Consider the following 15,701-nt stretch of genomic DNA (forward strand, 5'->3'; position numbering starts at 1 on the left):
TCTCTCTCTCTCTCTCTCTCTCTCTCTCTCTCTCTCTCTCTCCTCTCTGTCTGTCTCTCCCTTTGTTTTCTATTTCTCCCATCACTAAAGCTCTCCAATTTATATACAAATAATACCACATGGAAAATAAAAAATGAAGTATTATTTGTTGGTGTACCTGTATAGTGTGAGAAATGTCTCTTATGACAGAGAATAGGCCTTTCACATGCAAAGCAGTTTCTTTCCAGCAGCCCTATCTGAAGATTTCCCAAGGAGGTAAACATTAGGGAATAGAATTGAAACCTTGCTCCCATGAACATATCTAGGAATAACAGGATGAAAATGAGGCACAATAACTTGAGGAGAAATGTACCGAAATTGTTGCTTACAGTAAGATGATATAATTGTAGATCTGGAAGAAAACTTTAATACCATTTTGTTAAACCACACTCATTTTGTAGATGAGGAAATTAAAGCACTAAGAGGTTAAAAAATTTGTTTGCCTCAGTCAAACAGCAAGTTTGTGACTTGTGGTAATGAAAGCCAAGGGCTCTTGGCTCAGAAGAAGTGCACTTTCCACCATTGCACAGTGTTGGTTTATGACGCCAGTCAGAGCTTGGTGAGAATAAAATACAAAAACTTTGTCATATTGCCAAATTATATAGGTATGAGCTAACGTAGCCTTTCATTTACGTAATATACTGGTAAACAGCATATGTACTGTAAGGATTTTGTGTCTTTATTTGACAAAGTAAAAAACTGTTGATCCCATGTCAACTCTCCAAAGGACATTTTGGTTATTTACCAATCAACAGAAGTTTAAAAACCTGGGAATACCTGAATGATCTGATGCCTTTGTTTCTGGACAGGATTAGAATAAAGTTAATTACTCAACATACTGAACCAAAACTTCAGAGGTGGAGAAGAGAAATCTGTAATCAATGTGTCTTTACAATTGAATTTCTATAAATTTACACTTCATTCTAGCGAGGGCTAGAATTACTCTGATCTAAATGGTTCAGGTGATGAATGATGCATGGAATTATAGAATACCATTTTTTTTCTCTTGTGAGCAAGACTCAGGAATGAGTCACGACTTGCATTCAGATAATCATGCCTTCCGAGGCAGACATTTTCTGCTATTTATACAATAATAAGATGGCAGGTCAACTTCATAAAGCAAGTTGAATAAATCCCACTAACCAAGAGAGTATCCCAAAATGACACTCACAGCTTCTCCATTACACAGGCTAAGGATTAAAATGAATATTGCTGTCAAGTTATTGAAAACAAGTCCAGGAATTCCTTGGGTATTTTCAATTCTGCTGACTTTTGAAGAAACATAATTCTCCAAATTAAAGCAAGAACTAATTAGTAAGCATCATCAATGTGTTCAAAGATGAGTTCTGGGGGGGAAAAATCAATTAGGCATTGTCCTTGCTCCCAAAAGATTTATATTCGGTTAGGTTGTAATGGACCCTAATAACAGATTTTTAAAATGTTTGGCATCGTTGTCATTTTTCTTTCTTCTACTTTGCAAATCTATAGTTTTTAAACTTAATTGATATAAAACTTGTACCCAACAAATGAGGCTGTCAGAAAGTGAAAAAGAAAGAAGAAAAGAAAAATAACAGAAAGCTTATTGATTTGCATCATTGAATTATCGTAATCCCTGTTATGCAATTACTATTAATAAATCTTTAAAACAATTCTATGCATTTAAAAAGGTGAGTCTTACTTTTTACAACTGGATTTACAGGGAGATAGATAATTGGGTGTGTCTTATTGTAGGACAAAGGAGTTGTCACAACGGCCTTGAGCTGATGAATGCAATGGCCTCTGTACCCTAAGGGGAGTGCCCAAGAGATCAATGTTTGTGTCTCCACACTTGCTGAATGTCCTAGGAGGACAATTTCATAGTTCTTAGCAAAAAATAATTTATTTTCCCCCTTCAGTTAACAATAAATTCAATGTGTTATACAAACATTTTCCCATGTTCTGTGTATGTGATTTCTATAACTCAGGCATTATTTCAACACATGGCAATTTGAATGTGTGCCAGCCATAAAAAATACGTAAACATATGGCTAAAAGCAATAGCAAATTGGCAATTAAAGGCTCAGCTAGTAAGGAAGAATTCTCAAATTTGTGAAATGCCTTCCTATTTATCCACTGATTCTGTGAGTCAAATGTTAGTTTGCATATTAATAATTGATATTTTAATAGTAACTTATAACTTGCCCAGCATCTAAAATAGGTATTCTGATTTTCATGTAACACCATTACTGTCACCAAATATTTTTCTCATTTTTAGATAAACTGAGACTAGGAAATATTCAGTGTCTTGACCAATTTCATCATGTTAAGAAGCTAGATTCAAAGTCTCACATTAAGATCTAGGTTCTTTTCACTAACATATTCCACCTCTCAGATTAAGCAATGCTTTATACTTTAAGATACGTAATATTATAATTCAAGGATGTTAATGATTCTCAATATTCTCTAAAAAGTTATAATTCTCATTAAATACAAATATAATTTTGCTTATTAATTTGAGTGATTAGTTTACACAGTGAGTTAAATAACTTACAAATCTGAAAGGAATTCTAGAGAATATACCTTTCTGTATATATCCAATTGTGCCTCTGTCTATTGTGATTAAGAATATAACTTGGCAATCATCTTTCTACTATTCAATATCATTTTATGGTGAAAATTTTTCATGTGCCGGTTTTTCACTTTGTGAGAATTAACATAATTATTTAAATATTTGCTGTTTCTGGGTTGGAATCAATTTGCAAATAAAGTCACTTATCTAAGCAATGGGATATAATAAACTATAGGACTCTGCATTCTAAAACTCAGCAAAACTTGGGGGGTTACCACATGCCAAACACTATTCTAGATGTTTTATGTACATTATCGCATGTGATCCTCTCAATTCCCTATGATGCAGGGACTGTACTCATTCTATTTCACAGCTGAGAAAAGCTGAAGTTTAATTTACTTGCCCAAGTACATACAAATAGTAAGTGGCAGAGCTAGAATTTGAACTCAGACAGTCTGGCTCCAGAAGAATTTTGAATGTGACACTATTAATTATAATAGCTATTAATTCACTGAAATTTATTTTCTCTTGGCTTCTTTCCTTCTCCTTCAAGTCCCATATTAGCTGCACTGACATTAATATTAGAGCCAAGCACATTTATTTTTTCCAACCAACATAACAAATGGGTAGGTAGGCAGATATATATGATTCTTTTTAACCCATTCTCTAAGAATTCATTAAATCCAGAATGTTAAGAGGATTATCACTAAATAGAAATTCATACATAGCTCTGTGGTCTTGGTTGTTGGTTTAGGAGTGCCAAGAGATAGCAGTGGCTTCTGAATTACTCAAATGACAAATCTCTATCCTTATTATTTTCAATCAGAAACACTCAACTTACTGCAGTCTCACTACATTGGAAGGTAGCAGACTATAGAGGAAAATTTTGTAGAACAATATACTTTGGTTTAATTGTAAGCCACATCACCCTAGTATAACTTTATATTACCTCCAAACCTCTGTTTCCTGATCAGTAAATAGGAATGATAAAGCTGACCTTGAAATGTTATGATGGAAGTAACGTGTGTAAAGTGCCAGGCACAAAAGTGGTAGAAGTCAGTTGATGTTACGACAGTACTTATTTGATTTAACTTGTACCAAACCCAATGGTGATTTCCAGTCTCTAGTTTTTGACACAACTAATTTAGGTTTAAGCCAGAATATGATTGATGAAAAAGATTAAAAAGCAGCTCAGATACAAATCTGCAGATGCTGGGCTTCAGTGCCAAGGAGGCAACGCCAGCACTGGGGATTGGCCACAGGTTCCTATCTAAAAGGACAGCTGGCTCTTCTACTCCAGGTTCTCGGTTGGGGTGGGGAGTGGAATTGGGGCTCAGTATTGGCCATATCTTCCAATTTTTCCATAGATTTCAATAGAAGACATTGTATGTGAAATCTTCTGATTTAAAATCTTTAACTGAAAAATAAAAATAAAATTAAAATGTCCAAAAAAGCCCCCAAAAAACGCATTTCACATTTCAGATGAGCAGTACACCAAGAATTAAATCAATGACATTGACGTTTTTGACTATTAACATCACAATATAATTCATTACTGACTCTATACAAACAAACAAATGATTGCCTTAGAACTGGACATGCTTAGAATATTGTTTAACTTATGTAACAAAAGATTGGTCAAAGCTTTTTAGGTTTCTTTTTTGTTTGTTTTTGAAGTGAAGAAGAAGAAAGGTAGTAAATATTAATTAGAGTATCAGAGAAACTGTAACTAATCTATACCTTTATATACATAATCATCCAACCCGAAAATGTTCTAATTAAGCAAAATAATAAGTCCTGGGTTTCTCCAGAAAGGAGAACCTGAGATGAGGGCTTGTGTGTAGACAGTTTAGATAGGAAAGTGATCTCAGGGAAAGGAATAGAGGTCTAAATAGTAAAACTGTAGCAGGAATAGAAGAGGAAAGCATGTATTCACTGGCCCCATTCCCCCTTTGGGCAAGAGCTGTCTCATAGAGTGCTATTGCTCTTGCACTTCTAGCTGAGACATACAACAGTGCCAAGTGCGGTTCTGCAGATGAAGCATGCCTTGATATCAGAATAACAGCAGACAGGAAAGCTAGAGAAATGCACTCATGTGAGGCAAGGTACTGTCAGGTGATACATGTGCATAGCAGGTTGCCATAGCAATGGCTGGACTAAACATGGCCAGAGAGAATACGGGGAAAACATAACGGGTGTCTAATACTTACATGGTGGTTGCTTCTATTTAGAGATTAGTTATGATTATCTCTATGACTATGTCCTTCTACAAGACCTAAAATCTCTATTCACGTTTAGAAAACTATTTTTCTTATGGTTGCCTGAAATTTGGGTACTGTGTAGTGGCCTTTCTAGATATAATTGACACCATTAATGTTTCTCATGCTGGTGCTGATATTGTGAGTAACAGTACAAAAAGGATCTTGTTTGCTAACTAAAAGAGCTTTTTCTAACACCCAACAGGCATTATGATCCTACTTGATAGAGCCGTTATGACCCACAGGAACTCAGTAACAGGAAAAGAGACACTACACAGGAATTAACTGTCCCTTAGAGTAAATTCCTGCTTTGACATTCACTGTTTACAAATGTGCATCTCAAATTGTTCTCAAAGATGAAGAGGAAGTTAGGAAGTGACTAAGAAAAAAATAGTGTAAGTTACTTGGATTAGATAATTGCTTACAAGTTAAAATATTTACCTGAAGCTTGAAATGTAACTTTATCAATGAAAAGGAAAAGGTGAGCAATTATCCAGTAAATTAAAAGCTTTCTGAAATTCTCAAATGTTCACTGTGTTTTCTCATTATCTGAATAATTACAATCAGCAAGATAAAATTGTCAGAGAATTTGCTGGTGATGACTGTTATGAATCTCTTGAAAATAAGAATTCTGGAATGATCACTTCTACTTTAAGTAGATAGAGACCGTTCAAAAAAGTGAGTAGTGAAGAAAGAACGCTAAACAAATGGATTGGGAACTGAATACTTTTCCACTGGATTTGTTTCCGTATTGGTTCACTCTTCCTATAAAACATCCTATAATAGATCCCTGATAGTAATTAAGCTAAACAGAAGGATAAGTAAAATGATCTGCTCTAAAGCAACTTATGTTACCTAAAATAACAGATGACTTAACAGTGTACAGTATTTATTTAACTTTATTCCAGCTTCTCTTTTTGTGAACTTTGTTTTTTTTAGAAAGACATTTTGTATTTTTGAGAAGTTGGTTTAGAATAAAATTTCTCATTGAATATTTCTAACTGTATGGAGATATTACATGACATATTTGATACCCAAAAAGGAAAAAAAAAAGTAGTCAATTCTATTTAGATATTCTTCCTTCTAAGGATTATAGCTGCAGTAGTTTCTTCTTCCAGATTTGTTGTAAATCACTATCACCTGGAACTAGGATGTCCATCTGTCCCTAGCATCTCTTCTCTCCTCGAGTTTGGGAATTGGCTTACTTTTGATAAGAAATCCCTTTCCTTATATTTTTGTGCCTACTTTCATAGCTAAGAATCAAAATAATCCACTTGTATCCATGTTCTGTGATTCATACCTGTCCATAACCTTTTCATAAGGACAAGGTAGTAAACTAATAAGTGATTGTCATAGGAAGAAATTATAAATATAAACAATAAGAAAACAACTCTATCATTCATTTATGCATCCATTTAGCTAATTGTGCCCTTATTATGTGTTTAGGACTATTACTAGAAAAACTATAATGACTATGACCCCTACTTTCAAAGTGCTTATAGTCTGGTAAAGGAGACAAGATATGCACATAAATAACTATGACAGGTTTGGAAAATAAGTGGCATAAGAGAGTTGGAAATATGAGCATCCAGAAGAGAAACAAATTGCTTCTCTATGTTATTAATCATACAATGGGCATCACTAAGAATTCTTGGGATTCAAGAGTAAAGAAAACTCACTCCCTCACCATCACCTCTACCTCCCGAGTCATTCCAACTGCCCACCAGACAATTTCAATTTACCACTGGATATCTCTACTTAAATGTCTTATTAGTATTAAGCTCACCATGTCCCAAATAAGGCTAAAAATCATTTTTCTCCCTAAACCATATCCTCCTATCTTTCCCTACCTCTGCTCCCAAGCCATCTCCCTACGTCTAAGTGTTAAAATAACCCTCTCTGTACATCTCAGTCATTTTATCCCTGACTGCCAATCAATGACGTGGCAAATCACAAACTTTCTACTTCCTTAAAACTCTTCCCCAGAACTTTATTTTTATTTTACTGACAGACACTTAGACTTGCAATTACATTTGAACTATTTACCTTCTACCTCTCCTGACTGCAATAGTCTAATCTATATCCTGCTGACAGATTACTCTTCTCAGTCTATCACCCCAGTAATGTAATTCTCATACTCAAACACATTTAGAGGCACTAAACTAACTATATGAGTCAATGTTTCTCATCCTGGTAGTCAACATATCCTGAGCCTATATTTCCAACCTTACTTCCCAACACTTACGTATCTATGCCCAACCTGTGACCTCCTCACATTTATAGACTAGAATATACTGATGTTTTAATGTTCCTACTCAGGAAATTACATCCATCTGAAACCTCCTCATTTTCAAGCTTCAGAGTTCATCCTTATTTCCACTTTTATATGAAGACTTTCCTGATGTCTCTACACTCAAAACTAAACTGGTTGTGAATTCTCAATATCATTCTTTATTTACCACCTAAGGCCTACAGTATAATCAAACTTATAATTACTCTCTCCCCCACTTCTAAGGCAAGGGCTGAGACTTACTGATCTCTATAAACCTATGCCATTTAACATAGTGTCTGTCTTACAGTGTATTCAATCCATTTTTTCCCCATGAAATTGAATGTTCAATCACTAACAAATGAATTTCTCCAAGCAATTGAATCTTTCTTCATATACCAATAAAGTTATTGCTTACAAATGCCCAAGACATTTTAATCTTTCCTAAATTAATGTAAATTTCAAAAAGCAAATGGCACTTGAAGAGTAAATTGCTTCCAGGGACTTCTTTTTCTTGGAATCCCTCTTCATTGACTTCTCTCACTCCCAACCGTCAAAAACGCTTATCGATCTAGCCTTAAAAGCCGAAGGGGCTTAAAAGCCACTGTAGGGGTCAACTCAGTTTGAAATGTAATTTAAAAAACCTCAAGAAAGAATGACAGTTTCTTTTCAGGAACCTCCCATACATATCTCAACAGAGCAACGTTCCAAATTGGAGAGTATAAAATATTATACCACCAATCAAGTAATAGAAAGTCACTCACTGCCATGTAGAAAGATACCCTTGATTTTCGCAAAGAGTACAAAAGAATATATTGTATTTATTTAAATCTCAGAGTAACAAAAACATCATAAAGAAAAAGAAAAGCAGTCAATTTTTCTAAAAGACCATTATTTAGGAATAAATTATTATGCAAGAAAGCATGGATCTTTTTGACAACTTGTAAATTTAAGACAGATGAAATGCCTTCCTTTCCACCCCCAATAATCAACTGTGCCAATGAAATATGTTTAGTATTCTAAGTTTGGGGAACATACAAAGCTTTTATATCAATGTGTTTCTGGTACAGGGGGTTAGGGGAAGAACTTAATAAATCAGCTTAGGAAATGCTTCATTTCCTGCACCGTATCTGGAAAGGAAGACATAAAACAGGCAGAGCCAGGTGCAACAAAATTATACACGTGGGTGGGAAAATCTCTTCTAATCCCTTCTGGGCACCACTCAGAGGGTCAATTTATGTTCCCGAGTTAGAGCTTCCTTTTCTCAGATAAATGGAGCGGTTTTCACAGACACTTGCCTGAAGTTAACAGATAGGCTTGTTGGCAGAAGTTGAAGAATATAGTCATTATGTAACTGTTGTCTCTGTTCCAATGGGAATTTATCTTACTTGGGTTAATAGTTCATTAGAAAGAAGACACCAGTTAACAGAAAGGTTGGGCTCATTACCAGTAAGCTAAAGGAGGTTGGTATTTTCCCAAAATGACCATAATAGAAAAATCTGTGAGGTCATCTCTGGGTTGTACTTGAACTTTCCATCTTCCTTACGGCCAGGTTTCACAGGCTGCTTCTGTTGGTGCTATTCCACTTTGCTTTCAGAAGGACATGTAATCCATTCAGAGTTTAACAATGTCAGGAAAGTAGTGTCCTCACTGATGCTTACAGACCCGAAATGGCAAGCAGCCTAACCCAGACTTCCAGAACTTATATTCATTGACATGACACCTATTTGGGAGCAGAATTTTTCATAGCATCAGGATTTCTATCTTTCCCATGCATACTGAAGAGTTACCTGTAAGCTAGTGTATTGATTTCTATGACACATCATAAATATTCTTTATTTTAAGAAACCATATTCTTAGTAACTCTTCTAAGTTAAACTTTATGGCATTGATATCCATACCAACTTAACGCTGAAAACTTGAAGAAGCATGGTAAGCAATCATATGTGATTTTGAAGTGTTTGAGAATTTGTGCTAAATTTACATATATATTTAAGAAATTAATGACAAATCGTTTTCAAGAAGGAATATGCCTATTTTTTCCTACATTATCACTGGGAATTGGAATTTTGTGGGAAACAAACTTTTGAAAAATAAAATAAGAATGGAGTTTCTCCCCCAAGGCTTCTCAGAGTCAGAATCAATCTTTCCCAACCGTGTTCTTTTATGATAGCTTGCACTTTGTTTTTCACATTTATTAAGTCTGTCTTATGTTAGAATTACATGCTCATTTCTCTCAGAAGTACATTTACCACTGTGGGCAAGGACAACGTCTTACTAATTTTTGTGTTCCTTGCACTGCTGAGACCATGATAAGAGCCTAATAAATATTGATTAAATATAATTGCTTACTGTGAACCCCTCAGGAATGGTTAAGAGTCAAATGTAATCATTTCTTGTAACTGGTCATTGCAGTAATATAGTCAGGGCTTAGGTAGGTATATATATATATATATATATATATATATATATATATATATATATATATATTCTTTGAGTGTCAAAACCTGCAATCAACGGGTAAAGTTCTTATGTCTATAATTCCCTTAAATGTTATACAAAAATGTGTGTAGACATGTACATATTTCTGGAGCAAACATCTATAAACTTTAATCAAATGACTCTCCTCTTTACCCACCCCCACTTCCTCAAGATACTAGGATTCACTCCCCTAGGCAGCTTTACTCAACCTCTCAATTTATCAAAGCTGAAATATAATTGAGACAAATATAGGCCAGCATCTGCAATGCAGTATTTCTGATTACAGCCTTCCCCCTACATGACAATCTTGTTATTTCTAGACTTCTGTCTGAAGAGAGCACAGTTGAAACCAGCATTTAATCCCCAGATTTTTATTCTCTAAAAAGGTCATTGTATATCCACAGTACCTTTATGATGCCATCAACTACACTTCAAGACTGCTGCCCTAGCAAACATTTCCCCTCAGTGAAAACAAACATTCTCTCTGTGGAGCTTTCACGATGCACAACTAATCAACACCCACACACTCCACTCAGCAAATGAATTGCTGCATCTTAGTTTCAGGGGAAGCTCCCTGAAGGTAAACTGAGGCTAACAGCCCTGTGCTAGTGATATCTGAACCACACCATCAGAGGAATAAGAGAAAACGGTACCTATGTCGTTGTCACTGCTACAAAGACTGGACAGAAGACAAAGGATGGTCACTTGAAGCAGTTTCATGGTGCCCGTGGATCGTCGCAGTGGCTTCTCACTCCAGAGTCAGCCAGGGACAACTCCCTTCCAGTCTGGCAGGACCTTATTAGCAAATGGAAAAGGTGTGCTGAATGTGAACAGCCACTGCCCATTCCTACTTATTTCGGGGGCTCTGATAAAGAACAGGAGGAAATACACACACTCCCTTTGGGAGTTCAGCAGAGAGGAGATTTATTGTTTCAGTCCCTTACAGGAACTTTTTTTTTTTTTCTCTCTTCCTTTGGCAGCCACTTGTGTTTTTGTTACTACATTATTTTGTTCTTCTTCAACAAAAAGGTCAGGGCGGGTTTTGAACAGAAACAGATCTTTCTTGAGAATGGATCATACAGCGTTCTAACTTTTGTTTTGAAAGTGCACTTTGGAGTCGTTATAAAGGGTGACTCAGTTTGGATAAAGAGGATTTAACTGCCTGAGGATTAAATTTTAGAGCAAAATCCACCAGGAATCAATGTTTCTCTCTTTCCAACTTAAAATCCAGATTAGCAAAGACCACCTTCTGGATATAAGTGCAAAACCTTATTGAACAGATTGTGCTGTGCTTGTGAGCAAGCAGAGACTTCTTAGGGATATCCAGGGAGACTTTTCAGGATATTTCTAATAGAACTTAAACAAAGATATGTGAGTGTTCACTGCTCATTCTGGTTTTTATTGGTGGAATTTGATGAAGAGGACAGAAAAGTTACTTATAATACTTCCTGGATGCTCTTTTTTAGGAAATGCAATTGGAATGGCTCTGGGACAGAATGCTCTCACAACAAATCAGTGATGTTGGGAGAGATGGATTCTTCAAACCAGAATGGCAAGATACTTTCTCTATATCAAGGGTCTCTTTGATATTAGTAGCAATTGATTAAAACATGGTGATAACACAACCACAATGCTGGCTACAACCCCTGTGTGTGCCAAGTAACTACACTTACCCTCAGCCACAGGCTGCACATCTAATCTCAGCCTTTAGGAATGAAGCTTCCTGGACAGAAGACTGTCAGTGAGTCAGTATAGATTCATCTGCTCCACCAAAGGAACCCCAGGTATTCCACAATTATACCTTTACCTGTTTATAAAGAAGACACACATTTCACTACTGCACTGTGCTGGGAAGGATTCACTACAAGAGTGGTTAGAGAAAGTCAACTAATCAAAACACCCCAGAACACTAGCTTGTTTCATCCTAAGTTATGCTAAGTCTCCATTTTTTATTGAGTCTCCAAGTTTTGATTTTGTGCATAAGCAAGACTTAATTTTACCCTCTTTTTAAATTAATTTTCTAAAACAGACTGCCTTTGGAGTTGTTACTTTTTTTGGCATATCCGGGAGAGTATAAAGATAGCAATGTATGTGAATAGATGTCACATGCACATTCCTTAAATAAGTTGGGGTGTGGCCATGAACTCCCAGTCAAGCACTCACATTGCCTCACTTCCTGCTCCTTGCTTTGCTCTAATTCTGGAATTTTCAGCACACAGGGTCACCACTGACATTGGTCACAATCACTGCTACCAGGATTCATTAGCATTTTGATTTCTCAGCCCTGACTTCTAGGCATTGGCATGGTAAAGACTTGATACCTATTCCAAGAATGTTTGATAATTGCATATTATGTCTACTTAAAAGACAGGATGAGTAAATGGAAAAACAAAACTAAAACTAAGAAAATATGTTTTTAAATGATTAGGCAAAAAAATTGAATAAAATAGAAGTAATACTGTGGGTCAGCTTTGTCTTAATAGCTCATAACATATTTTTAAGGCAAAATAATTCATTAAAACAGCCACCAAAGAGACAGATCAATGGCATAAATAGAATGCACAGACACAGAAAAATATATAAATATAGATACAGAGATACAGATACAGATACCGATACAGAGATATAAATATAAATATATTTACTGATATGTGTGTGTCTGTGTATGTAGAGAGAGATTTTATATATATAGTAAATGTGATATGATGTATTATTTAGTAAGTGATTTTTGACAAGTTGTTAACCATCTTTAAAAAAATAAAAGTTAGGTCTCTATTGTACATCAAATACCAAAATAAATCTTTTTATATTCTAAAGATTTAAATGTAAAAAACAAAATCACAAAATTTTAGGAGAGAATGAGGGTGACTATTTGCATATAACTAGGTTGAGAGGACATTTTATGCATGACACCAGAAGTACAGGACATAAAGGAAAGACTTGATCTGTATTCTTACATAAAAATTAAAACTTGTAAAAAAAATACACAATAAAGATTTGATATCTTTAATATGTAAACGCCTCTTACTAATCAACAATAAAACAATGAGTCTGCGAATGAAAAGGAGACAAAAGAATATCATAAAAGAAGAAACAGAAGAACAACCAAACGGAAACATATGTTCCTCTCATTAGAAATCAAACAAATGGATATACAAGAATGAAGAAAATTTTTTGCCCTTCAAATATAGTTAGGTATATTTTCTGACAACCCAGTTTTGATGAATGATCAAGGACAGTTACTGTCTTATTCTTGGGGTTTGACCTTTCTGGGGTGTGACCTGGCAATATACATCAAAACTCTTAAAGAACCACCCTTTGAACTTCCGATTATATGTTTAAAAACATTCCATGAATGAAGATGCTCATTAAAGTTCATGTTATTACAAACACTTGGCAACAACATTAATTATTAAGAATAAGATGGAATATTATTCTGTCACAAAATAGTATTAGAAAAATTTTATACATGTATAAATATACTCATACTTTATTGTATGTACATATGTATTTATATGTACATATGCATTTAATATGTACATATATGTGTTTATGTGTTTCTGTCTATCTATCTATCTATCTATCTATAGCCAAAATAATGTATACATATTTTAAGAAAGGAAAAACTGTACTAAAATTGTAATAGTCAATATATACCAATAACAAAAGATGAATACAAGTCATGTGTATATATTTTTTTGGCACTCCTGGAAAATATATATATGTAGAGAGAGAGAAAGAGAGAATATATATACATATATATATATATATATATATATATATATATATGTAGAGAGAGAGAGAGTAAAAGATAAAATGTTAATACTGCTTACCTCCTATAGTGAATGATGAATGGTTTTTAACTTATATTTGTTTATTTTTCTTTAAAAAATTTCTAAACACACATTATTTCTTTCTTTAAAAAAAAAGAAAAAAAAATTTTTTTGACTTGCTAATTTTTTGTTTAATTTTATATTTTGAGGGAATATTTATACAAACATTTTTTATTCTACCTTACTTGAATATTTTAATTATTAGGAAGAGTGTGATTTAAGAGTACTTTAATGAAAGAAAATATGTGAAGAGAACTAAACCACCCTAACCTGACAGATGAAAAGATGTTTTTGCTTTTGTTTTTTCACACTTTGTCTCCTGAACTGTGAAGATCTAATCTGAAAGATAAGCTATTGTGAGGTCATGTAAAAGCAATCTCAGAATTCTTTCCAAGTATATATAACAAGTTTGTCATTGACATCTTTGACACTGAAGAAATTGTGTAATGAAGACTCCAACACTGATGAATTTATATTAACTCATGTGTTGCTAAGATTTATTCAGCTGGCACCATTATTAAGCCCCCTAATTAAACTTGCTTTCCACACTTGCCTTCTTCCTCTCTGCCAGCTTGTCACTGAATAATCATCTAAAATGGTAGGGAATGCCAAAAGGTGACCTCATGAACTGGTAAAGAGCATGAGGTCTGGGTTTAAATCCTTACTCCCTCTCATAGACTTGACTGAGTACTTGGCCTCTTTATGCCTTGGTTTACCCATCAAAAAAATGAGGACAATCACCATGGCAACTTCAAATATTATAAAGATTCCAGAAAGTCTTCTAAAAGTGTATATTACAACAAAGAAACATTTAAACTAGCTGTAAACTTCCAGAATCTTTAAGGCTAAAGAAATTGTCTTAGTTCAATGGTATGTTGTCTGATCTGTTAGGATTTTATATAAAAATCATCTCATTCCAGAGTGTTTAATCAACTTCTTAAGAAATATTCAAATGATGAGAGCCCCCAAATATTGTTGAGAACACATTAAACAGACTCCCAACTCTTTTTTTCATGAACTTATTTTATGCTCTACTTTAAGATACTTTAAATACCAGGTGCTTTCTTCAGTGGAAATAGAACTTACACAGCTTATTTTTGTTACCTTCCTATCTGAAATGGAATTGAGGAATCTCCTGAAAGTATTGAAACAGAGCTAAAGACAAACAGATATTTAGGCCCATGGTACTAGAGATATTAAATCCTTCTGCACACAGCAAAAATGGATAATGAGCAGGAATAGTGGGTGGGCTCAGACATTTGACCAAATATCTTCATCAATTACTACATTTCTATTAATCAACTCCCATGGCCCACGGCCAGTGCTATTTCGTTATTGTTCAGATTAAAAGAAGATGTGGTAATCTGATTCTTGAATCTTCCAAAGAGCTTATTTTTCAGAGTCCCCAATGGTCCATCACAATTTTACTCCTCAACATATGAAGACAATTCTCTCACCTGACACCAACTCCCTAACTTCATAGGGGTTAATCTCTTAAGTCTCTTGATACATAAAAACATGGGGGAAATCATAAAAGCACAGTATGTCAGAGATGAGGTAAACAAAAAGTTATTTTAGTACAAATTCTTATCTAATAGAATCACTCTGACAAGTAATGAACGAGCCTGCATGTCAACAGTTGAAATGGTTGGACCTTGTTATTCTGTGAGGCAGTCCATTCTTCTGTTGGACCACTCTTCTTATTAAAAAGTTCAAAAGCCATTTCTTTATCCTTATTTTGCGTTAAGAAGCTCTGGAAATCACTGAATTGATGAAAAATCATAAACTGATTTTCCATGTACAAAACTGAATTGAAGGGTATTTTTCCATTAATCATGAAGGTCATATGAATAAAGAAATGAGATTTTTCTAATATCTTTTGGGGAATAAGATGGCATATAATTCATTTAATTATATCTAATGAATCACAAGTATTATTACTTCCTTAGAAATCTGGACTATGTAAGTAAACTAAAAAATAAAATAGCAAGTATAAAGTTCTTCCGTGGTTTACACAACTTTCCATTTAGCTGAGCCGCTGCCATATGCCCCATGTCTGCGATTTATGCTCAGATGTCTAATTTTTTGTGTGCCAGAAATAGTATCTTCGGGAAATATTCTTTTCTATGTCAAACGACACCTATTAAAAGTTACTGAGTGTGTAGTATATGCCCAGGATTTTTTTATAGATATGTTCATACAAAAGTGTGACATATAAATGAATGGCATCTAAGACCCTTTACTTTTCACGCTATATGTGCTCCGATGATTTA

At 34.5% G+C, this 15,701-nt stretch overlaps 1 protein-coding gene across 2 annotated transcripts in view; it reads right to left on the bottom strand.

Annotated features, from left to right (window-relative positions):
• EMCN (endomucin) overlaps positions 1–10,525 on the bottom strand; it is a 97,050-nt gene extending 86,525 nt beyond the window's left edge. For both annotated transcript variants that reach the window (XM_033106599.1, XM_033106601.1), the window contains exon 1: positions 10,249–10,525. In XM_033106599.1, coding sequence (XP_032962490.1) covers positions 10,249–10,315 — 67 coding nt within the window. In that variant the 5' untranslated portion in view covers positions 10,316–10,525. The remainder of the gene's footprint in view (positions 1–10,248) is intronic.
• Positions 10,526–15,701: the final 5,176 nt, after the last annotated feature.

Source organism: Rhinolophus ferrumequinum, chromosome 5 (genome assembly GCF_004115265.2).
Source record: "Rhinolophus ferrumequinum isolate MPI-CBG mRhiFer1 chromosome 5, mRhiFer1_v1.p, whole genome shotgun sequence".
Taxonomy (NCBI): domain Eukaryota; kingdom Metazoa; phylum Chordata; class Mammalia; order Chiroptera; family Rhinolophidae; genus Rhinolophus; species Rhinolophus ferrumequinum.